Here is a 24934-nt window from a genome sequence, read left to right on the forward strand (position 1 = left end):
CAGCTTGATGTTTTCTGTGCTAATTTCTATATATCATTGTACTTTTGGAGCAATCCATATAAAGGCAGGAAAATCACAAATTTGAGTTGATGAGCTTACCTCACTGAAATGATCAGAATCATAATCCACTCCCTTCCAAGATAGTATCGAATTTAGCTCTAACAAATTTCCTTCAGTATGATTCACATTCATTTTATCCCTTCAATGAGAAACACAGAATGGGGATTGAATGTAGATGCAAACCAAGGGATTACTACTTCTAAGAAACCATCATTCAGAAAAATCCAACAGACAATAAATTGAAAAGATTATGCCAGGTTCTCAACTAAGAAGCCATAAACCAATATTGCCCTTTTTGCACTTTTCAGTTACAGACTCTATAGTCTACTGCTGTAATATTTCAGAATAGATTACAGCAGTTATAACCCAGAGGAGCCCACTTCACAGTGAAATTCCAGACGTTTCAACCTGGTGAACTCCAGAACAGGATGGAAGAAAAAGATCACATTCGTCCATTTCTAAATAGGGAGCACTTTCAAACCAAGGAAGCTGTCAATAGCCACAGAACTGTATGTTTTGAGAATTTAATACAAATTAAAGATAATAAATTGCTATCTTGGAAAGCTAAGATTCAAGGTACCACAACAATATGACTAGCTGACCCCAAAGGACTAAAATATATTTCTATTTATGAGATTGTAAAAACTCAAATTTAGCCTTAGAAATGACTTGATTCCTCTCTATCATTAGTCTGAATCTCATCAAAAGAAGAGAGTCAGATATTTGGGTAAGTGGGACACACACTTATTATTATTAGCTGTCAGTAAGCAAAGTTGTTACACATTTTTTACTTTCCTTCTGAGGCTCTTCACTGCATTTGGTCATTCATTAGGGAAACCAGTGTTCTGAGAAACATTTGTACTTATATCAATCATTGTAATCAATGACAATCTCAACTTGACCTTAAGAGGCTATTAAATTCCTGTATGCCAATAGCAGAGGAACCCTTTGTTTCTCCCTATACCTTTCTTAATCGTGGAGATCTTGGATTCAGCTTGAATGACCAAGTATATCAATGCTAATCCAGCTCAAAATAATCATCCTAATCAATACTGTCATCGTCATGGTTTATTATGGATCTGGTGAGATTCCATACACTAAAAGATAGGTTATTTTAGTGTCTAGAGGCGTTACTTCATGTGCATGTCTAAGAGTCTACAGTTTATTTTGGGGTCAAGCTGAGGAAGCTCTTTTGGGTGTGTTTGTCAAGAGAATATTTATATATCATGTCTTTTAGGAACTAGATGTGATCTTTGTCCTTCTGAGGTTAGGCAATAAATGAGAGCCAGTAATGAAATACACAAATATAAGATGATAAAGCACTCAAAGAGACAATTGTAAGCACTGCTGATGAAGGTGAAACTTAGGCAGACATCCCCAGGACAGAGATGTGCTGACAATAGAGCCTTTGTGGCTCCAACTTAGTAGGAGTTTTGCTGAAGTATACACAACCTTCAAGTTTCAGGAAATGAAGACATTTCTTCTTTTTTCTTATAGTTCTGTTCCAAGCAGGAAGTTTGACTCTAATATCAGAGATAATGCTGGGTACAGGGTGGAGTATTTTACACTGGAAATGCTGGGTTCTCATTTAAAACCAGAGGGGAAACAGCGAATGTATTATGAATATATCACATTAGTCCATGTCTAAATAAGGAGTACTTTTCAATGGTAGTATCAGGAATTGAGGTGCTTAAGGGAAATGCTTCTTTAATCACATCATGCTTCTCTTGGCATAGCATTAAACATTTTTTTCAAAACCATGTGAATGAATACCTAGATTAAAGATGGAGGACACTGAATACCTGTTAATTATATTGTTATACAGATTGTCTGAGTCATCTTTCATCAAAGGTGAATCCTGGGAAGAAAGATCTAATTCCAAAGAAATATCCTTAGGTTCTTGTTCAACGGATTCTTGAGTTATTTGTTCTGGTAAAACTGGTATGGTCAAATCCAACTGAATGGTCAGCGACTCTTCATCTGTAGGTTTATCCTGAACGGACACTTCAGCGTGTTCTCTGCAAAACAGTGCAGAGAAATAGTAACTCAACATGTTGCAAGAATTAAAATCACATGGCCTGTAGTAGGTCTATTTATATTATATAAGTAGATTTGCAATAATCAGATAAAAAACTTTTTTTTGTTTGCTCACCTCCTCTCTTCTTTACTCTCCTGTGTTACCTCTTAATCCTGCCTGCCTCCGCCATCTCTCAGTCCAACCTTCTTTCCCTTCCTCTCTTCCTTCCTGAAGGGACTCTAGCCAGCTTGAGTGTGGCTAACATGGCTTTGTCAGACCTTGTCCCTTTGCTCCAGTCCCTCTGCCTTCCTAAAATCCCTTAGACTACATTCCTAAAGCTAGCCCCCAAGGTCTGTTCTCTTATTTGGACACTAGCTTCTCCTGAGGCTGACCACCAAGGTCCAGCTATCAAAGAATTGAAGTCCAGCAATCAAAAGTCTTTTGTGGCTCACCTAATTAACATGTCTAGTTAAAATTAAACACATGATCTGAACTGGGGGGTGGGGTGGTGTCCATTTTATGTTTATAAACTGCCATGTGCCTATGGGCCACTCTTGCCTCCACTTTATCCAGAGGCAGTCAGTTCTTTGTCCCCCTCTGGGGCAGATAAAAAAACTCTTATTGTGCCATTGTGCTCTCTTTTAACTTCATTTATAAAATATGACACAATGATCTAACATACTTCGTGGACCAAATGATTATTTAGCAATAAAAATAAACTATTAGTCCTTGATGAGGCATAAATGAACACTGGAGAAATGCTAAGAAAAATAAACCAAACACAAAAGATCACTTATCAAAAGAGATAGCTTTAAAAAAAAGATCACTTATATGATTCTATTCATACAAAGTGCCCAGAATAGTTAAATTTAAATTTTAGAGTCAACATACGTTTTGTAAATGGGAATGAAAACTCATATTGGGGTAATGAAAATGCTGTCATGAGGGGGTACCCATTGGAGGAGTTAAAGGACTGAAGGAGCTGAAAGGGTTTGCAACCCCATAAGAACAACAATACCAACCAACCAGAGTCCCAGGGACTAAACCACTACCCAAAGATTACATATGGACAGACCCAGGGCTCCAGTTGCATATGTAGCACAGGATGGCCTTGTTGGACACCAATGGGAGGAGAAGCCCTTGGTCCTGCCAAGGCTGGATCCCCCAGGATAGGGGAAAATCAAGGCAGGGAGGAGAGAAAGGGTGGGTCTATGGGGGGGAACACCCGTACAGAAGAAGGGGAGGGGTGGAATAGGGGGCTTATGGATGGGAAACTGGGAAAGGGAATAACATTTAAATGTAAATAAAAGATATCCAATAAAAGAAGAAAATGCTGTCCTGAACGATTATGGTGGCAAATAAACACAGTAACTGCACTATAAAGAGCTAAGCATAAAACTTAACTGTAGAAATTTTATAATATGACCTGTATTCACATATATATCTTATATCTACTGTGTTTCAATTAACCAATAATACACACACACACACACATATACATATATATATATATATATATATCTGAATACTATTTATAATTGACACAAAACTGTATCACCTTAATTTTAATTGAGAGAGAAGTATAGGCACTATTTTCTCATTTAAGAGAGGAATTATAAAGGTAAAATAATATAGTTCTTTGATATATTATGTAACAAGTTATTTAAGCTTAGATACAGGAAAAGATATAAAAGCTACAATGCAACCTAAAATTTCCACTGATTAGTATATAACTATAGCAGAGATTAATTTCATCAGAGTAATAATGATATCTTTTCAGTAGAATAATCAGGAGGTAGAGAGATGGATCACTGGTCAATAGCACTAGCTGCTGTCTAGAAGATCTGGATTCAATTCTCAGCACCAATATGTGTTGGTTTATTACTGTCTGTAACTCCAGTTCTAGGAGGTCCAACACCATCTTCTGGTTTCCATGGGGACCAGGCACACAATTGGTGCACAGACACACATGCAGGCAAACACCCATGTACATAAATTTTCTTCAAAAAAATCTCATATCCAATAATCATATTTTGTTAGTGTCCTTTTTTTCCATATTTTTGAATTGAAAATGAGAAATCTCTCAAATATTTGAATATCTACACATTGAACCTAAGAAGACAAATTATCAAGTTAACTTTCAGATAAATTTGTATAGTTATAGATATGAGAAATTTTTAATTTGTGGCCCTTAGAGGCCAAGAAGTTTGAGATATACTAACTTCTTTCTTTAGTAATGCTTTTCAGTATACTCTGATTTTGAAATGTGCCTTCTGTTGGGAATATTTACCCGTATCCATTTGTCAGACATGACACTTACTACCCAGATGGGTTTCACACTGTTGGCTTTAATATATCATCTCTCTCTCTCTCTCTCTCTCTCTCTCTCTCTCCCATCTATCCAATCTCGGTATAAAATTTTAATTCAGGAGCTATTGTTCCAAATTTGTTGTTTAAAAATATGATCTTCTTAATATTTTGCTTTAAGAAAACACATTTCTTGGATACAAGTGATTTAGCAGCTTGCTAATCTCCTTTATAGTCGTAGGTATAGTATATTCATGCTCACTGCTATAATGACTTTCCTTCAAATATTTCACTCCTACCTAAATATTCTACCTCTTGGGGTTTCTTTTGATATTGCCTTAAGTTATTTTATAAATATATGCCTTCTAAATGGTGACTAGAAGGCTATTCCTTTCATAGTCCCCTTGCTAGACATTCCTTTATAAAATTGTTTTCTTCCTGTACTAGGTTTATAATACTCCATCTGGACTTCCAAGTGTACAAATAGATGTTTTTAAATGTCTAAACAAGGCCAGGTATGGTGGAACATGCCTTTAATCTCTGTACTTGGAGGGAGAAGGGGGAATATTTCTATGAGTTCTAGGCCAGCCTGATAAACACAGTAAATTCCAGGACAAATATGGCTACATGGTGAGGACGTATCTTAAAATCAACCAACCAACCAGTATAAACAAATGTCTAAACATTTAATGTTTTAAATATTTAAACAAATAAACCTTAAAATCTAGTTGTCTCCCATCAATAAAACATACTTAAAAATAGTATACACAAACAATTTTGTTAAATATTAGTTAAAATGTTATATTTAGAAAGAAATCATAGAATGTATTCATGAAATAAAAAGATCTAAGTTCTGTATCCAAAGTGAATGGATATTCCTAAAGGTTAAATAATGGCACCCTCATTTTGGTGGTAACTAAAATGTGTCTGATTGGATTTAAGGCCTGCTCTACTGGAAAGAAATCATGTCTGGTATTAGAAACGTATTCAACTACCAACTACTAACTAGTAAAGTCATGAATTATAATAGACCAATAAACACCAGTTTACTGAGCCAGCATAATTTCTAACTATATATTAGATATCTAATGCCACAATACTTATAACTCTAACTCCTCATCCATGAAGCTTTTCCTTGAAACAAAAGGAAACCATTTCAAAGACCCCACAACTCTTCAAAATGCAGAGAACTGATTGTGGGGTATACATCCTCAAAGGATCCATTTGTAACACAATGCCTGCACCTAAGGTTCAGGGAACACTGTGAAAGAAGGGGTCAAAAGACACTAAGAGCCAGAAGACCAAGAACTATTTTGTGAGATTGTGTCCCCGAGAGGTGACAGGGAAGATTGACTCGTGATACTTTAACAGGAATGGCTGACTAAACGAGACCTGAACAAGGCCATCACAGACTTGCTAATGAAAAGGGGCAAATCTCATGGGTTGCAGCTTAGACAAGAACAACAGAAACCTAATGGCTTTTGAAAGAGGGAAAATCAGTCTTCCCTAGGTATGAACCCCTTAAATAGTTATCCAATACCAAGTTGTCAGATCTGAAACCATATACATACAAACAACACTAAACAGACTCAATGCATACATAAATATAAAACTATTAAAGAATAAGAAACCAGGAATGGGAGAGTGAAAATGGGATTGTGAAAGGGCTTAGTGGGAAGAAAGGGGAGGGAGAAATTATGTAATTATAATATTTAATATATATACAAATTCTAATAACAATTCAGTAGATATGTGGTCTATGCATGCATGTTTGCTTATGTATATAAATGTGGAGAACAGAGACCAATATTAAATATCTTTCTAACTTGTTCATTGGGTTAGTCTCTTTCCACTGAATGTGAAGCTTGCTATTTAAACTATACTGGCTAGTCAGTGAGTCTATAAGCTATGGCCGGTTCCTTTCTTCAGGGATAGGGTTATAGAGTTTTATCGCAATGTTTTAAAGCTTTTATGTGGATGCTGGGGGTCCAAACTGAGGTCCTCAGGGGTCCACAGCAAGCACTTTACTCACTGATCCAGCTCTAATTCTTGAAAATCTCAACTTTTTTGGCCTTTTTTCATTCAAATATGTACTTAGTATATTTATTAAATTTGTAATGTATACTAATTTATGTTTTATAGAGTTGAGTCATTCAACATAGGGAATTCTGTGTGTTAGGTGATTACTAATGAACTTTATCTTAAGGCCTTTAACTTATTTCTATTTTTATAAGTGTCTTCTTTTCTCTGTAAGAGTTTCAAATGCTTATCAACATGCAGATTATATATGCATATATAAAATAATATATATATATAATATATATGTATATATCCTGTTGTGATATAAGAACTACTGTTCTGTAGTAAGGAAATTTAGGTCAAACTGCTTTGAAGATATTTTTTGTTGTTTATGAAAGGAAGTAATCATTTTAATGGTTCAAGTCTACTATATAATAAATATATACAAACGAATAATATATTGCTAACATATCACCAGTATTCTGTTTCATTACTAATATATTGCCCACAAAACCTGCTTACCCATCATCCCCACTTGGCTGGTCTGCAGATGAAATTAAACTTTTGGGTTCTTTTAAAATTGGTAAGACTCTATCAAGGAGACTTTTATATTTGTCTTCAATAAGTTCATAACCATCTTTTAATATCTCCATCTAAATAGAAAGGTTAAAGAAAATGATAGTTGGTTATGCTTCTATGTATACATCTAATATTTCTTGGACCACAATTTGTGCAATTCTTATTGAAACTAGCAATTATATAAAAATGATAGGAACTAGGGCTAGAAATTTCATTGACAACAAATAATTCATTCTGAACCCGTCTGCCAACACTGTTTTGCTTCAAAATCTTACAGCTTCCTTTTTCTTGTCGTCTGGAATATGGAGATACTGATGATCCAATTCAGAATCTGAGGCTTCAGATATGAATGATAATGACCTGTAATGAGACCCACAAACTTGTCATAAGCTATATTAATGTTGCAATGGTCAGCCAGCTCTGCTGTAGAGAACCTGAGTTTTATTCATCCTTTGTCATTATGATTCCCTTTAGAAATCCGTGCTTTAGGTTTCAGAATCAGAGGTTAAGTTCACTTAAAAGAGCTAGGGATCATTTGGATCCCTGCATGTTAGCCACCTGCCAAAAGGTTTAAAATGTTTACTGAATCTTCTAATCTAAAACTAAAGCAAACAGTAAAGGTTCCTTGAATTATCCCTGATTTTAGAGCTGGGGCAGGCAAAAGACAGAAAAATCTTGTGGCATTTTACTATATTCAAAGTAAATGTTAACAATAATGATGTCTAGATACACTTATTAATGGATCTATCTTAGTAAGTATTAAAATCCTTCAAGTATATTATGAATATATGATTTTACTCTGAAATCATTAACTGGATATAATTAGGAAAATAGAAATATTCTTTCTCATGTAGAAGTGCAAACTAAAAAGAAGAAAGATGTAATTAGAAAGCTGTCACTTTACACTATAACAATATTAAAAAATTTAATTAGAAATCTTTAGTTAGAGACTTTTGCCCCACTGTCAGCTGTCCAGTGAAGTTTGGCCTTCCATCCTTGCTGCAGGTACTCACTCAGGCCACATTCTTCTGTATTTAAATAATATTCATGACAATATAGCCGGCCAGCCCCCCCCCACTATTCATATTCTATATTCCCCCATCCCTGCCCATTTCTTTGTACACTTGCTTCCTTTTTTTTTTTTACCTCTTCCAAGAATAACATAGCCTGATTTGGTTTACATGGTTTCAGGGGATCTACCTCCTTGGAAATGAGACTGTTCTATATTATTTGAGAGCATATTTATAGTCTTCTTCTTTCACTTTTGTCTTTAACAAACCTTGTATAGCCTTTCCTTTTCTTTCTTCTAGTATTGCTTTTCTCATCCCCCTTTCTGTATGTGCTCCGCTCTTTTATTCCCTGCACAGCAACCTAATGCTAACCATTAATCTGTGTGATTTCTTACGTGTTTTTCTATTCATATTCACAAGAACTAATATATTAATTTGTAGAGTGCTATGTGTCCATTTACTTCCGAAAATAATTCATTCCTAAGGAGAAAGGATGGAGTGTTTTGTGGTCAACAGGTATTCTATTTTATTGTGGGTTTATTGCTGGATAATGGTGTGTTTTGTTTTTCTTAGTAGGTACTGTTTTTCTGTGGTGAGTGACACATACTTTTTCCATGCACCGAGACATATTTGAAACTAGAAAAATAGGACCTCAGTAAAAGAAAATATTTTAGCCAAGAGAATAAGGAGCCTTTCTCAGCAAACTCACCTTTTCCTCTTTTTTAGTACTGTATGGTTTTCACTCATCAAATTCAAGATAAAATGGAGTACCTGAAAATAGCAGAGACTATTTTTTACCTATGACACCATTTCCATTATTTAGGGAAAACAACAATAAAGCAGAAAGCTTGTGAGAGGTTCCAGAAAGTGGAACTTTAACTTTGTATAATTACCATCTGGTTTTCACAGGATTTCATAGTGTCAATATTTTCTACTTAAGCACAAAGCACCAGAAAATAATAATTCCCAGAAAAGAAAAACAAAGACCCCTTTAAACATCAACCAACAGACTGGGAAGTGATCTTTACCAATCCTACATCTGATAGAGGGCTAATATCCAAATATACAAAGAACTCAAGAAGTCAGACCCTAGAGAGTCAAATAACCCTATAAAAATGGGGTATAGTGGTAAACAAAGAATTCACAGCTGAGGAATATCAAATGAATGAGAAGCGCCTAAAGAAATGTTCAACATCCTTAGTGATCAGGGAAATGCAAATCAAAACAACCCTGAGATTTCACCTCACACCAGAGAATGGCTAAGATCAAAAACTCAGGTGACAGCAGATGCTGGCGAGGATGTGGAGAAAGAGGAACACTCCTCCATTGTTGGTGGGATTGCAGACTGGTACAACCATTCTGGAAATCAGTCTGGAGGTTCCTCAGAAAATTGGACATTGAACTGCCTTAGGACCCAGCTATACCTCTCTTGGGTATATACCCAAAAGATGTCCCAACATATAACAAAGACACGTGCTCCACTATGTTCATTGCAGCCTTATTTATAATAGCCAGACACTGGAAAAAACCCAGATGCCCTTCAACAAAAGAATGGATACAGAAAATGTGGTACATCTACACAATGGAGTACTACTCAGCTATCAAAAACAATGACTCCTTTAAAGACCAACGTATACCTGTGTCAACAGTTGTTGTTGCTCACAGTACTTCTTTCTTAGGTTTGTAACTTCAAGACATAGATTGGAATAGTCTCTGAAACAAATAGATTACTTGAATGAACAATGATATATTAGTGTTCCTTAAATTTTTGAAAATAAAATACCTAAAATAATGTTGAATTGTCTGGATTAATAGTATCCATGGTGTTCTTCACAAAATTATACCCTTATAGTCCTAGTGGAATATTACTGCCTTTATTAGTGAATTAGTTCAGATAGATTTCAGAGCTATGAGGTTTTAGTGGTGCTGATAATAACCTAGTACATTGCACATGCTGGGAAATCATTCTATCACTAAGATGCATGCCCAATCCCATACACTTACAGTGTTGAAAGCTCAGATTAATATTTTTGAACTTCAGTGATCAATAGAATGACATATATCACACTTAGATTTATTACTTATCCTACCTTAATACTTGAGAATACATGATCATAAATTTCTTATTATTCCTCCAACTGCAGATTTCATAGAAGTATGTGAGAACAAATAAATTTCCATGTTAGCAGTTTCATACAAGAGTATCAAGTTTGCATTTCTATTAAATATTAAAGGAGACACAGGCTATCATATACATTTCTAATACTGAATTCATTTTTATATGCAATTTTCATTGAGCTATGTGTTTTAAGAAAAAAACAGCATATTTTTTCTATATAAAATTGAATGTACTTCTTCACAGATATGTTCCCCTTTATCAGTGGCACTGGTTGAAATGCAAGATGTTTGAACATGTCTAATTATGAAGATAATTGTAATGATACCATTAGAAACAGGAACATAAAACATGGAAAATGTTAGCAGCACTACAATTACAGTTTTCGAGACTCTTGGTTTGGTATAACGTGCTTTCTTAAGCTTTGAAGCTCAGTAGGATTATATACTTCGGAATGTAAGTACACATAACATACAAAGGGGCCCACAACAATTAGCTATAAATTCAGTTTCACAGGTAAATGGATGAAACTAGAAATTATGCTACGGAATGAAGTAAGCCAGATGCACAAGGACAAGTACTACATATTTTCTCTTATTTGCTGTTCTAGCTATGATTACTGAGATGCAAGAATATAGCTTGGAGTGACCGCAAAAACAAGGAAATCTACAAGGGACCAAGGAAGAAAAGGAGAAACTGTGGAGAGGGGATGAGCAGCACATAGTACTATGAAGGGAGAAACATTAGGGAACTTTAAACTGTAAAGGGGGAGTGTATTAGTCAGTATTCTCTAAGGAAATGGAACTGGTAGACTGAATATATACATTAAAAGCCATTTGCTAGACTGGATTATAGGATGTGGCTAGTTAGTCCAGCTATATCTCACATATATGATCATGTGTATGTGTTGAGATTTCTTACTCTGCTACTCATTTTGAAATATACACAAATTTATCTTACTCCATAGTGGAATAGGATACTAGAAATGATTCACTGTCTTGAACGTCTCTCTGACCTCTTACCTTTTTGTGTAAAAACTACCAGTTCACTACTGTTGCATTAAGCAAAAAAAAAAAAAAATCAACATTTAGACTAGTGACAGCTAATCTTGATAACAGCTACCTTGATGGTGGTCAGGTTTTAAGTAGGAAGAATACTCAAATAGCATTGTGTTTATTTGGATGATATTTCTATGTTAAAGTCCGGCTGTAAATGTATATACATTTAAGGAGAGCACTTGTTAGTTGCTTTGCATATAGTAAATGCATATGCCTTTAACTCTGCAAACTCGTACGTATCATTTAGATAAAGATCACACACACAGTCCTATGTATTTCTATATGCAGAGGGTGATAAAAGAAGAGAAGTTGCCTCAGAGAATAACTTTTATAAAGCAGACATTTAACAGACTAACATGAAGATAGCAAATAAACCCCCCATTTGTTAAATCCTAGTTTCTTAAGTAATCAAGTGACTGACAAATTGCACAGACAACAAAAGCAATTATTTTGATAAAATGTAAAAATCTTATCCTCTTAACCAATTTTCTTTTTCAACTGTTACTAAGAGTAGAAGATTATTCTTCAGAAAGTCTTATTGCTTTGGAAATACAGAATTTGGTTCTGGTTCTCTATCAGTAAAATAAAGCTGGCTTCATAAAAAATCCTGAAGGAAAATTTACATCTTGGTTTTCTGCACATAGAATCTCATGTTAACTGTGATTTTAATACTTAATAATCTTACTCTTAGGAGAGAATCAAACAATAGTGACATTACTCCCTTTCTTTATATATCACCAATTTATGAAAACACATGTGTATATACTAAGAGTGATGAACCTAAAATATATTTAGAATGGAATGAAATATATTAAACTCAATTTATCATAGAATAGAATGGTTTACTATCATCTTTTTACATGATTAAAAATTAAGACACCTTTGAAAAGCCTGTCAGCAGGCAATAACACCTAGGCTTTGTGTGGCATTTTTTTCCTTCAATCACAAATTCTAGAGTCAACTCCCTTTTATTTTTGAGACTGTAATTTAAGTACAAATTTTTTCTTTTCCTTTTCTCCCTCCAAATCGTCCCATGTATCTTTCCCCCATCTTCTTCAAATTCACGGCCTCTTCCTTTTCATTAAGTGTTTATATATATATATTAATATATTATATATATATATATATATATATATATACATACACCTGTTGAGTTGCATGCATATTTTCAGGGCTGCTTACTTGGCACTGGACAACGAATTGGCGTGCTCTTTCCTGGGGAGGACCACTTCTGCTTCCACTTTACTCAGTTGCCTATAGTTCTCTGTGTAGGAATAAGGCCTCACAGGTCTTTTTCCATGCAGATTGCTATGCTCATTGGTATCCTCCTTGCTCAGCTCATGTTTGGGTGGTCATGTTGGTGAGACTTTATGGGTATAGCTTCTACAGTTAATAGAAGACACGATTTCATGGCAAATTTCTTGATCCTCTGGCTCTTAAAATCTTTACACCCTCTCTTCTACACTTTGCCCTGAGCCCGTAGCATCTTCAGCATTTGTTGTAGGTTGTTCTGTTGATCTTTGGCATTCTGACTTGGAAAAGCCAATGGATCAGGGAGCTTGCTGTGAGATTGTGAGATGGTTTCTCCTAGTAACATCAGAGGCTACACTCATAACGTCCAAGCAACATGACTGTCCAAACGTGATCAGCAACATTCAGACTGAACAGGTTATATTTAAGAATGTATATGCACATGCATATGCATATATGTATGCGATAACAATTAGTGGAAAAAGAGGCCAAGGACTTGAAGAAGAGTAGAGAGGAATATATGGTAGAGTTTGGAGAAAAGAAAGGTAAGAAAGAAATATAATATAAATTATAATTGGAAGATAAAAATGAAATGGCTATCTTAATTAGAGGAACAGATGAATATATCCAGTGATTGCTTCCAAGAATTATTTTTTTCTGTACTCATCTTTTATCTAACTCAGCAGATAGATTCTGAGATTTCAGGGTATTTTTTTGGGGGGCACCTAATTTCTGAGCATGAGTTCTAAATACGATATAAAGTAATGAAATTTTCACAGTAGGAAAAGTCGCAAACATTTGCTACCTTGTTCAGTATTTAGGAGCAGTGTTTGCACTTGTTTATACATAAAACCAGGTAGAACCCACTGGAGCGTTCTTACCCATTCTATATATACATATACAATGGTTAACATTCGACAGCAGGCTGACATCCAAACGAAGGACTGGTTCATGTTCAATTTCAAAGAAAATTTTGGGTTCTTTTCTATGTTGATAAAAAATACTTCTGTCTTCTCTATCCCTTCTGTCCTTTCTCTGTGGCCATATATGAAAAGCTTAATTTACTAAGTCAAATACAAATGATAGACTCATCAAATTAAAGGTTCATTTACACTTCAGTGGAAGATTTTCAGAAAATCTCAATTTTAATATGAATACTGATGAATATTTGCTAAAACTTATCCACACGTATCTTCTCTAAAGCAAATAATAGGTTACAATATTTTCTCAAAGTTATTACGGTTCATATTTTTAGCTGGTTAAAATTTGCCTTACAATATTACTGCCTGAATAAAAGCCTTACTGTCAGAGACATTTCATGGGGTGTTAAGGACTATGATTATCAAACACTGAAGACTATTTTAAAGAATTTATTTTACAGGCCAAACTGAAGTAAGGAAGAACAGACTGAGGGAAGAATCAGAAAGTACATTAGTTATGTACATCTGAGTACTTAGGTACAGAACTTATATCTTTAACACCTTTGACTAGTTTTTTTTTTTCTTGGATAAGACAGAAATTTCTAACTACTTTAGCATTCACATTTCTGGTGTTGTCTTATATCCTGCTAATTTTACTTCTGCTTTGTACAGTGGTGTGCTAGGTCATCATAGCAATATTTGAGCTACTGGTTCATTAATAGCAACCCAAGATTTAAAGCATCTGAAACAGTGTTGTATTTTAACTTAAAAGAGGTCACACCAAAAGTACCATACAAAATAGGAGTGGAGTTTCACAACTCTGAAGTAATCAAACTTAAAACCTTGGTCACAGATGCTAGAACCTTTAGACTAATACGCACTGTTTCATTTGTGCATATCTGGTATCCATGTTCTTCTGCATGTCTTTGAACTCTTGTATTTCAGCCATAATTTTCTGATACTCATCAGAGCAGAGGTTGGCATCTTCAGTTTTTATCGTTGGCACCTAAAGTGAGAACATTATAGTCAGGCTGCGCTAAAATTTTGGCATACCATTTGCTATCCTTTATGAATACTAATCAATAAAAAAGCACGACTAATGGAATAAAGGACATTTAACTCTTTAAAGTACCTCGACTATAGTACTACACCATGCATGCTTCCTATTATAGCTATTACACACATTAGTATGTTTTCACTAACTTTAAAGCTCCTGGAAGATTAGACATGTAGTTCTGGGGGCTCGTCAGTTAATAGTACTGGTGGCTCTTCCACAGGACCCAGGTTATTCTGTAACTCAACTCCTAGGGGATATGATACCCTCTTCTGGCCTGTGTAAGAACTACATGTGTATGGTGTATAGACAGCTATGTAGGCAAAATGCGTCCCCCGCCCCCAATATATATCATAGTTGTACTGGAACACATTTATAGCCACAGAACTCTGGAGGCTGAAGAAAGGAAATCCTAAGTTTCAGGCCCCAAATACCTCATCCACCCCAAAAAGAAAAGAAAAATAAAAACTCTAAGTACAGCAGATTTTCTATCACTAATGAAATGACAATATCTTATAGGGACAAAAAATACAATTTAGAGTAAGTACTGTAATCTAACCAAATATATTATATAGCATCATGTGGGACTTTGACAAAGAGTATATTAATTTAGAAACGTTTTGTTATAAACACATCTCATTCAGTTTAGAGTTCAAGTGTGAACCTTTCCCTCCATTTTCCTGTTGGGAGTGGTTATAAGTATAATTGGGGAGTGGGTATGTCTCATGAGTATAATTGGGGAGTGGGTATGTCTCATGAGTAATCTACAGTGTGGTTACATCTCCAAAATAACTCATAATAAATTACAGATTCATTTTAGGCCTGCTGAGATGTAAGCATATTAAACTATATGTTTTCTTAATGACACACCACATATACTATGGTTCTACAACTTAATGCATAATAATGGAAATAATAATGTGAAAATTAATTTTGCAGGTAATGATTAGAAGAGCTTCAATGATTTGGTTGTGTATTGTTTCCAAAGGTCTATATAATGCATTATCCTCATAGTTAATGCAACTTTAAAAAGTTTCATTCATTCAGAATCTCACAGCATAGGCATTAAAAAAGTTTATTATTTTTAATGCGAATGAGAGAAGTAACAAAAATAATTTAAACAAACAAAGCATTATCAATTATTCTAAATCGAAGTTTCATGTCATACTACATCTGTGAATAGGAACTAGAGATTCCTGTTCCCTCAGAGGAAAACTTCACATTGTAAACACAAACTTCTACCTTGTTTGACCTGCTGTAAATGTGTTTGAAGAATAAGCTGATCTGTGAAACAATGCTGTATAATTTACAGACCATAGAGAAATTGCATATTTCAACTTTACAAACACTGGCCATGGAAAGCAGTATGTAGTAAACTGTAAATGAACAGTGCAGAAAATAATATATTTTGTGAGGATTCAGAAGAGAAAGCAATTGTATTAGCAATGAGCCAGGTCATAAACTACACATCTTGTGTTCAGAGAGTATGTGTCCCTTCTAAAATATATTCCAAACTAATAGAATAAAAGCTACCAAACTATTGCTATATAAAATTATGTCTTTGTTTTTAGGTATAAGAAATTAAAATAAAAATATGGTATCTCTTTTACATAGTATTACTTTCACTAACTCATGAGATACGAGAATCACTGTTCCCCATGTAGAAATTTAAATCTCAAATTAAATACTCCACAGGACATACGTCTTGAAGTTATTCTTAATTAGACCAAGAAGATTAAGTGTTCGGTAGAATCAGAGATGTCTGAAAATGACTATGTTTTCAATGTGATTGAAAAATGACTCATTGAAGTACCATTTTTCATTTTCTACTCCTAGAATTGAAACTGTCATTCCGAGGTCACTGTGACTAAAATAAAGGCTATTTCAACTTGATATTTAAAACCAAATTTGCCAAATTTGGTCTATTTTGATGGTACATTTTTCTTATGACCATTTCATACTCATATTATTTAGGTGAACATTTTGTTTGTATGGATTATATTAATATACACTATTATTTATCGTATGGAACCTTAAAATTAATCTATGTAGCTATGGAGAATCATACCTATACTATAGGCATTTTGAATGAGGTGGCCATTTTGGTGATCACCCATGGTCTTGAAATGATCTTTAATTTTTTTCTAGGGTAGGTCTACTGATAACTAATTTATATTCTCTATCTGTCTGTCTCTGTCTCTCTGTCTCTTTGCCTCTGCCTCTCTCTGCCCCTCCCCCTCTCTGCCTGTCTCTCTGAAAGCTTTATTTTCTTTTCATTTCTGGAGGATAATTTTGCTGAACACATAATTATACTCGCATAAGATCTTTTATCACAATTTAGCATGAAAAAAACACCTACTATGTTTTCAGTACAGAGATACAGGTCCAGTGGAATAGGGACATGAAATTAGTTACGTGAAATTTTAGCTAAGTGATCCAAAAATATAATTATAACATGTTCAAAGAAATCAAAGAAGACACAGATAAACTGAAGGAATTCTAAGAAAACTCAAAGAAATAGCTTAGGGAAATAATAAAGTAAAAATACCTTCTGAAAGAAGAATCTAAATATAATATTGAAGAAAAACCAAATTGAAATATTGCAAAAGAGAAACAATAAATTATCAGGAATTAATATATGTCTTTTAACAATAAACTGATTATGACAGATATTAATTCCCTAGGCAAAAGACAAAGACTAGAAGATTATATTAAAAACAGGATCTATTGATTTGTTCCCTCCAAAGAAATGACAATTCTTATGGTAAAAGGATGGAAAATGTTTTTTTCCTAAGCAATTGAAACAACAACAATAAAACCCAATAAACAATAAAACCATTAAAACTATACAAACACACACACACACACACACACACACACACACACATATATATATATATATATATATGTGTGTGTGTGTGTGTGTCAGAAAGAGGATAGAGAAAGCAGCAAGAGAAAAGCCACACATCACATAAAAAGGAAAACATATCAGAGTAACAGTTGATTTCTCAATGGGAACTTTGAAAGCCAGAAAAGGATGAAACGATGTAATCTAAGTTCTAAATACATGCAGATACCAACCCAGACTACTGTGCCTGCAAAAGCAATGTGCTAGAGTTGAAGGAGAAAAAAACTTACTATATAAAATGCCTAACAGAATTTATATCCATTAAACCAGCCCTACAGGGTATATTGGAAACAATACCTTGAGCTGAAGAGAGGACTGAGCATAGCTAAAAGGCCATGGCGGGGGGAATGAAGATTAATTACTGACACACAATATACAACTAGGAGCACAACAACAAAATGAATACAACCAGCATATACCTTTTAATAATAACTACAAATATAAATGGCCCCAACTCTTCAAACAAAAGGTATGGGCTCACTGAATGGATTACGATATGAAACTCATTTTATATTTAAAAATGGGAACTGCCTTAATATTAAAGAATTGGGGAAAAGTGTTGTCAACAAATGGGGCCAGGAAGCAGACATTACTAACTTAATGTCTTAATAAAAACAGACATCACACTAAGTGATCAGAAGAGATAAAAGGACACAGCGTTCAAGTCAAAGGAACAGCAAACTGGAACAAAATTCCAAATACACATGCACCAAACTCTGGTGCACCCAACTTTCATAAGTAGTGTAAGATTAATATTAATGACATAGACTAATTACAGTCCAATAACTGTAGCTGATTTAAATATCCCTCTTCTTCTAACAGACAGATCATCTGAAAAAAAAAACCTCAGAAATAAATGACATCATATGTCAAATAGATTTAAACAGATAACAGAATATTCCACCCAACACCAAAGAATACATATTCTACTCAGGAGTACATAGTAATACACAGACCAACCACATCTTGGGACACAAAATACATCTTTACCAATTAAAAAAAGATGGAAATAACTCCTAGTATCCTACTGAACAACAATATAGCAAAAAAGTTCTAGTAAATATACAAACTCATGGAGATTAAATAACTAAGTACTGAACGATGACTGGGCCAAGAGAGAAATCAAGATAGAAATAAAAACCTTCATGAAAATAAATGAAAGTGTATCTGGTTTTATGTGTAGGTTCTTGATCTACTTGGACATGAGCTTTGTACAAGGAGATAAGAAAGGGTCAATTTGTGGGGGAAGAGCTGGACTCTCAGAAGCGCGGACAATCCTGAGAGCTCAGGGGAGACCGCCACTTCTGCTCACATTCCTGGCGCAAGAGGAACCTGCCTAGTGCCAACTGGAAACAGGAACATAGGAGCAGTCATCTGCAGGAACCTTCTGGTTTCTGCCTGAGCCTGGAACTGAACCAGTCCCACAGCTCTCTGTATCCAAATCCCTTTGGGGGGAGGAGGAGCTGGAATAACAAAAGTGTAGAACATCCTTGAGAGACCAGAGGAGACAACTACGTCTGCCTTTATTCCTGACCCAAGAGGTACCCGCCTAGTACAGTCTGTGCCCTCTGAGCACAGGAACCTAGGAGCAGTCAGTGGCAGGACTGAAAGCCAGTTGCCAGGAGTGCTGACACACCTGAGAGCAGAGGTAAGCCCAACTCTTTTGCTCCAAGTGACCTGCCTGGTGGCCCCAGGACACACAAACCCAGGAGCAGCTCTCTACTCCCAGATCCAGCCGAAAGAAAACAGATATACAGGAGTGCTGACACACAGGCCTACAGAAGATAGGAGATACAGAGATAGCAAGACAAGCTAACACCAGACATAAGCTGATGGCGAGAGGCAAGCGCAGGAACCCAAGCAACAGAAACCAAGACTACTTGACATCATCCGACCCCAGTTCTCCCACCAAAGCAAATACTGCATTTCCAAACACACCAAAAAAGCAAGATTTAGATTTAAAATCACATCTCATGATGATGATAGAGGACTTTAAGAAGGACGTAAATAACTCCGTGAAAGAAGTGCAGGACAACACAGGTAAACGGAGAAAAATTAGGGAGAAGACACCTTTCACACCAGCCACAAATAATATAAAATAGCTTGGTGTGACTCTAACCAAGCAAGTGAAAGATCCGTACGATAACATCATCCTGAGTGAGCTAACCCAATCACAGAAAGACATACATGGTATGCACTCATTGATAAGTGGCTATTAGCCCAAATGCTTGAATTACCCTAGATGCCTAGAACAAATGAAACTCAAGACGGATGATCAAAATGTGAATGCTTCACTCCTTCTTTAAAAGGGGAACAAGAATACCCTTGGCAGGGAAGAGAGAGGCAAAGATTAAAACAGAGACTGAAGGAACACCCATTCAGAGCCTGCCCCACATGTGGCCCATACATATACAGCCACCCAATTAGACAAGATGGATGAAGCAAAGAAGTGCAGACCGACAGGAGCCGGATGTAGATTGCTCCTGAGAGACACAGCCAGAATACAGCAAATACAGAGGCGAATGCCAGCAGCAAACCACTGAACTGAGAACAGGACCCCCGTTGAAGGAATCATAGAAAGAACTGGAAGAGCTTGAAGGGGCTTGAGACCCCATATGAACAACAATGCCAAGCAACCAGAGCTTCCAGGGACTAAGCCACTACCCAAAGACTATACATGGACTGACCCTGGACTCTGACCTCAGAGGTAGCAATGAATAGCCTAGTAAGAGCACCAGTGGAAGGGGAAGCCCTGGGTCCTGCTAAGACTGAACCCCCAGTGAACTAGACTGGTGGGGGGAGGGCGGCAATGGGGGGAGGTTTGGGAGGGGAACACCCATAAGGAAGGGGAGGGGGGAGGGGGATGTTTGCCCGGATACCGGGAAAGGGAATAACACTCGAAATGTATATAAGAAATACTCAAGTTAATAATAATAAAAAAAAAGAACTTCAGGCCTGTGAAGAAAGCAATTGAAGAAGATCTCAGAAGATGGAAAGATCTTCCATGCTCAATGATTGGCAGGATTAATATAATAAAAACGGCCATTTTGCCAAAAGCATTCTACAGATTCAATGCAATCCCCATCAATATTCCAAGTCAATTCTTCATAGAGTTAGAAAGAGCAATTTGCAAATTCAAAAAACCCAGGATATTAGAAAAGTATACTCAACAACAAAAGAACTTCTGGGGGAATCACCATCCTTGACCTCAAGCAGTATTACAGAGCAATAGTGATAAAAGCTGTATGATATTGGTACAGAGACAGGCAGATAGACCAGTGGAATAGAATTGAAGACCCAGAAATGAACCCACACACCTATGGTCACTTGATTTTTGACAAAGGAGCCAAAAACATCCAATGGAAAAAAGATAGCATTTTCAGCAAATGGTGCTGGTTCAACTGGAGGTCAACATGTAGAAGAATGCAGATCGATCCATGCTTATCACCCTGTACAAAGCTTAAGTCCAAGTGGATCAAGGACCTCCACATCAAACCAGACACACTCAAACTAATAGAAGAAAAACTAGGGAAGCATCTGGAACACATGGGCACTGGAAAAAATTTCCTGAACAAAACACCAATGGCTTATGCTCTAAGATCAAGAATTGACAAATGGGATCTCATAAAACTACAAAGCTTCTGTAAGGCAAAGGACACTGTGGTTAGGACAAAACGGCAACCAACAGATTGGGAAAAGATCTTTACCAATCCTACAACAGATAGAGGCCTTATATCCAAAATATACAAAGAACTCACGCAGTGAACTTACAAGTGAAAAAGCATGTTACTTCTTTATATCCAGTTTTGACTTGTCATCAGATCTGGGTTATGCATATAGGGCTTGTATGTTTTATCAAAATTCAATGTTCAAGTTACTATTTCAAAATGTAGCCTAGCCTCCTCTGCTTATTTTCTAAGATGTTATATCACTATCTACACAATAAAAAGGACATGATAAAATAAAATAAAATAAAACACAGCGAAGATAATGTTTTTAGATGAAGTAATACTTAAAGGTCCTGTTCAGAGCAGAGCATCGTGAGAAAGCACCTGGCAGTGCAGTTCCTGATTCCAGCAGTTTCCCGCTAAGACTTAAGAGAATCATAAAAGGTTTACATTATGTAAGGACTGAACGCCACTGTAAATCTGAAAGGAAACTATATGACAATGTTCTTCTTCCTACCTTTCGCTTAATGTTTGCAAGAAGGAAGGCTTCTCCCCTTTTGAAAAGTGGATGCTGAAATTCAATAGTTATTTTATTCTCCAGGCTAGTCTTTTCACTCTGCAGTGCAATCACTTTTCGGAAACCATCTAGGATAAGGAAAAAAAATCAAAATTAATAATAAGAAGGAATGCCACAGAATAGATTCTAATAGGGAATTTGGAAGGGTTAGAACAAGGAAGTAATATTCCAAATGTTTGATGTCATAAAATATTAGTATACTCTAATAGCTTAATTTCAAACGTGGGTACTCTTAACTCTTCTTACTGTTCTTTATGTCTATGGCATGTATGTGTATGCAGAGAAATGAGATGGCCTGGTCTTCTGTATGTGAGCATTTAGAGTCTAGGGTTGATGCCACGATGTCTTCTTCAATCCCCTTTTCACTTTACGTTGCCCTGTTTTTGAGGTAGCATCTCTCATTGGACTTAGAATTTGCTTTTCCGTCTAAACTGGCTGGCTGTGTGAGCTTCTTGGCTATGCCTATCTCTACTCCACAGTGCTCAGATAGAATATGTGCAATCTGACTTTTATGCTAGTGCAGGTAATTGGAACGCATTTCCTCCCACTTGCACAAGGACTTTACCAACTGAGTTGTCTTCCCCACTCCAGAATTTGAGAACTTAATTTAAATTGCCTGTACATAACTTGTCAGGGACTCTAGAGAACAAGTAAACAAAGATAGTTCATATGCACGTGTATCTTAATATATTAATATTGAAACCTCATTTGAACCAACAGATTCCAATTTTTTCCAGTAAATGACTAAATGCCAAGAGACCACAATATCTCACTTATTTATTTCCAAGTGGGAGTAACACTACAGTATTTGGACTTCTCTCTTCTTTTAGTGCTATGTTCTTCGTTTGGAAAATACTGAAAGAGAATAAAGTGTGAAAAAGAAAAAAGAAACGAAAAAAGGAATCACAAAAAAAAAATAATAATCCCAAGACTGTTTAAACAATCCTGACTAACAAAAGAACTGCTTCTATGGAGAGGTATTCCATATGTATTCCATATTTCAAGTTGTATGATAGAGCTATAATAATAAAAAAGCATGTTGAGCAATGATATTGAATGAAAACCTAGACATAAATTCATACACCTGTGGATACCCGGTTTTTTTTTATAAAGAAGCCAGAAATATAAACTAGAAAAAAGACAGCATCTTCAGCAAATGGTGCTGGTGAAGCTGGACGTCTGCATGGAGAAGAAGGCTAATAGATCTATTCTTATCATCCTGCACAAAACTCAAGTCCAAATGGATCAAAGATCTCAGCGTAAAACCAGATACACTGAACATGATAGATGCATTGACACAGGGGAAAACTTTCTGAACAAAACCACAACAGTACAGGCATGAAGATCAACAATTAATAAACAGGACCTCATAAAACTGAAAGGCTTCTGCAAGGCAAAGGACACTGTCAATCAGACAAAACAGTGGCCTACGCAAAGGGGGAAGCTTTTATTTTAAACCAACTCCCCATTCAATAGAGGGTGAACATTCAAAATACATAAAGAACTCAAGAAACTAGGTATCAAAAACCTAAATAACCCAATTAAAAGATGAGGTACAGATATAAACAGACTGTTCTCAATAGAATAGTCTCAAATGGCTGGGAAATGCTTAAAGAAAAGTTCAATGTCCTAAGCCAGCAAGTAAATGCAAATCTAAACTACCATGTGAGTCTATCGTATACTGCCAGAATGGCTAAGATCAAAAACACAAGTGACAGCTCATGCTGGCAAGAATATGGGGCAAGGGAAACACTCCTCCATTGCTGGTAGGCGTACAAACTTTTACAGCCACTATGGAACTAAGTATGGTGGTTCCTCAGAAAGATGAAAATCAATCTACTTCAAGATCCAGTTCTATAACTCTTGGGCATAAACCTAAAGGATTCTTGATCATACCACAAGGACACTTGCTCAACCATGTTCACTGTTGCTCTATTCATAATAGCAAGAAACTGGAAACAACCTAGGTGTCACTCAATAGAACGGTGATAAAGAAAATGTTCATTTACATAATGGAGTGTTACTCAGCTGTTAAAGAATGACAGCATTAAATTTTCAAGGAAATGGATGAAACATAATAAATAAATCAGAGTGAGGTCACCCAGACCCAGAAAGACAAATATGGTATTTACTTACTTATGTATGGATATTAGCAATTAAATAAATGCTAACCAAGCTACAATCAGTAGGCCCAGAGAGGTTAGATATCAGAAGAAGACTAGGGATAGTATGTGGAGCTCTGTAGGAGGGAGGATGAAATAGATTTTTTTTTCTTTTTTTTTTTTTATTAACTTGAGTATTTCTTATATACATTTCAAGTGTTATTCCCTTTCCCGGTTTCCGGACAAACATCACCCTCCCCCCTCCCCTTCCTTATGGGTGTTCCCCTCCCAAACCTCCCCCCATTGCCACCCTCCCCGCATAGTCTAGTTCACTGGGGGTTCAGTCTTAGCAGGACCCAGGGCTTCCCCTTCCACTGGTGCTCTTACTAGGATATTCATTGCTACCTATGGGGACCGAGTCCAGGGTCAGTCCATGTATAGTCTTTAGGTAGTGGCTTAGTCCCTGGAAGCTCTGGTTGCTTGACATTGTTGTACTTTTGGGGTCTCGAGCACCTTCAAGCTCTTCCAGTTCTTTCTCTGATTCCTTCAACGGGGGACCTATTCTCAGTTCAGTGGTTTGCTGCTGGCATTCGCCTCTGTATTTGCTGTATTCTGGCTGTGTCTCTTAGGAGCGATCTACATCCGGCTCCTGTCGGTCTGCACTTCTTTGCTTCATCCATCTTGTCTAATAGGGTGGCTGTATATGTATGGGCCACCTGTGGGGCAGGCTCTGAATGGGTGTTCCTTCAGTCTCTGTTTTAATCTTTGCCTCTCCCTTCCCTGCCAAGGGTATTCTTTTTCCTCATTTAAAGAAGGAGTGAAGCATGATGAAATAGATTTTATGGGGTGACTGGGAATGGGGCAACTGGAATGTGAGGATTAAGTGGAGAGAATAAGGGACAATCTGGTCATGGGGGGATTGCAGAGAAAGACAGCTAGAATTGAGGGGAATTTGAGGCATGATTTGAAAACCCAGTGCAGTGGAAACTTCCTAAAATATGTTAAGGCTATTGTAATGAAGTCTCCAAATAATGTGGAGGACAGAGGCCTAACAAGCCATCTCTTGTCACCAAATGAAGCTTCCAGTACCAGGACTAGGTTACACACAATTGAATTATTGGCCAAAGGGGTCCCATGAAAATCCCTAAACAACTGAGGCTGTTACCAAGATAGTAGATTGCTCTGTACAAACCAACAGCAAGACTCATTGTCAATGACAGTATCCATACAACTCATTGAACTTGGAGATATTGACCTAATGCCTATATAGAACCTTCACTTCTGTGGT

The 24934-nt window shown here is 36.2% G+C and overlaps 2 protein-coding genes across 12 annotated transcripts in view; one reads left to right on the plus strand and one right to left on the minus strand.

The window, feature by feature from the left end:
- Heph (hephaestin) overlaps nucleotides 1-24934 on the plus strand; it is a 246995-nt gene that overhangs the window by 43800 nt on the left and 178261 nt on the right. The window lies entirely within an intron of this gene.
- The window catches only part of Hsf3 (heat shock transcription factor 3), a 53196-nt gene that overhangs the window by 12635 nt on the left and 15627 nt on the right, over nucleotides 1-24934 (minus strand). The window contains exons 3-10 of the mRNA XM_087600981.1: nucleotides 21485-21612; nucleotides 14219-14343; nucleotides 9630-9705; nucleotides 8702-8763; nucleotides 7258-7342; nucleotides 6926-7056; nucleotides 1863-2078; nucleotides 100-199 (exon numbers count right to left, since the gene is read on the minus strand). Coding sequence (XP_087457107.1) covers nucleotides 100-199; nucleotides 1863-2078; nucleotides 6926-7056; nucleotides 7258-7342; nucleotides 8702-8763; nucleotides 9630-9705; nucleotides 14219-14343; nucleotides 21485-21612 — 923 coding nt within the window. The remainder of the gene's footprint in view (nucleotides 1-99; nucleotides 200-1862; nucleotides 2079-6925; nucleotides 7057-7257; nucleotides 7343-8701; nucleotides 8764-9629; nucleotides 9706-14218; nucleotides 14344-21484; nucleotides 21613-24934) is intronic.

The sequence above is a fragment of the Rattus norvegicus genome, chromosome X, assembly GCF_021556685.1.
Source record: "Rattus norvegicus strain SHRSP/BbbUtx chromosome X, alternate assembly SHRSP_T2T, whole genome shotgun sequence".
Lineage (NCBI taxonomy): Eukaryota > Metazoa > Chordata > Mammalia > Rodentia > Muridae > Rattus > Rattus norvegicus.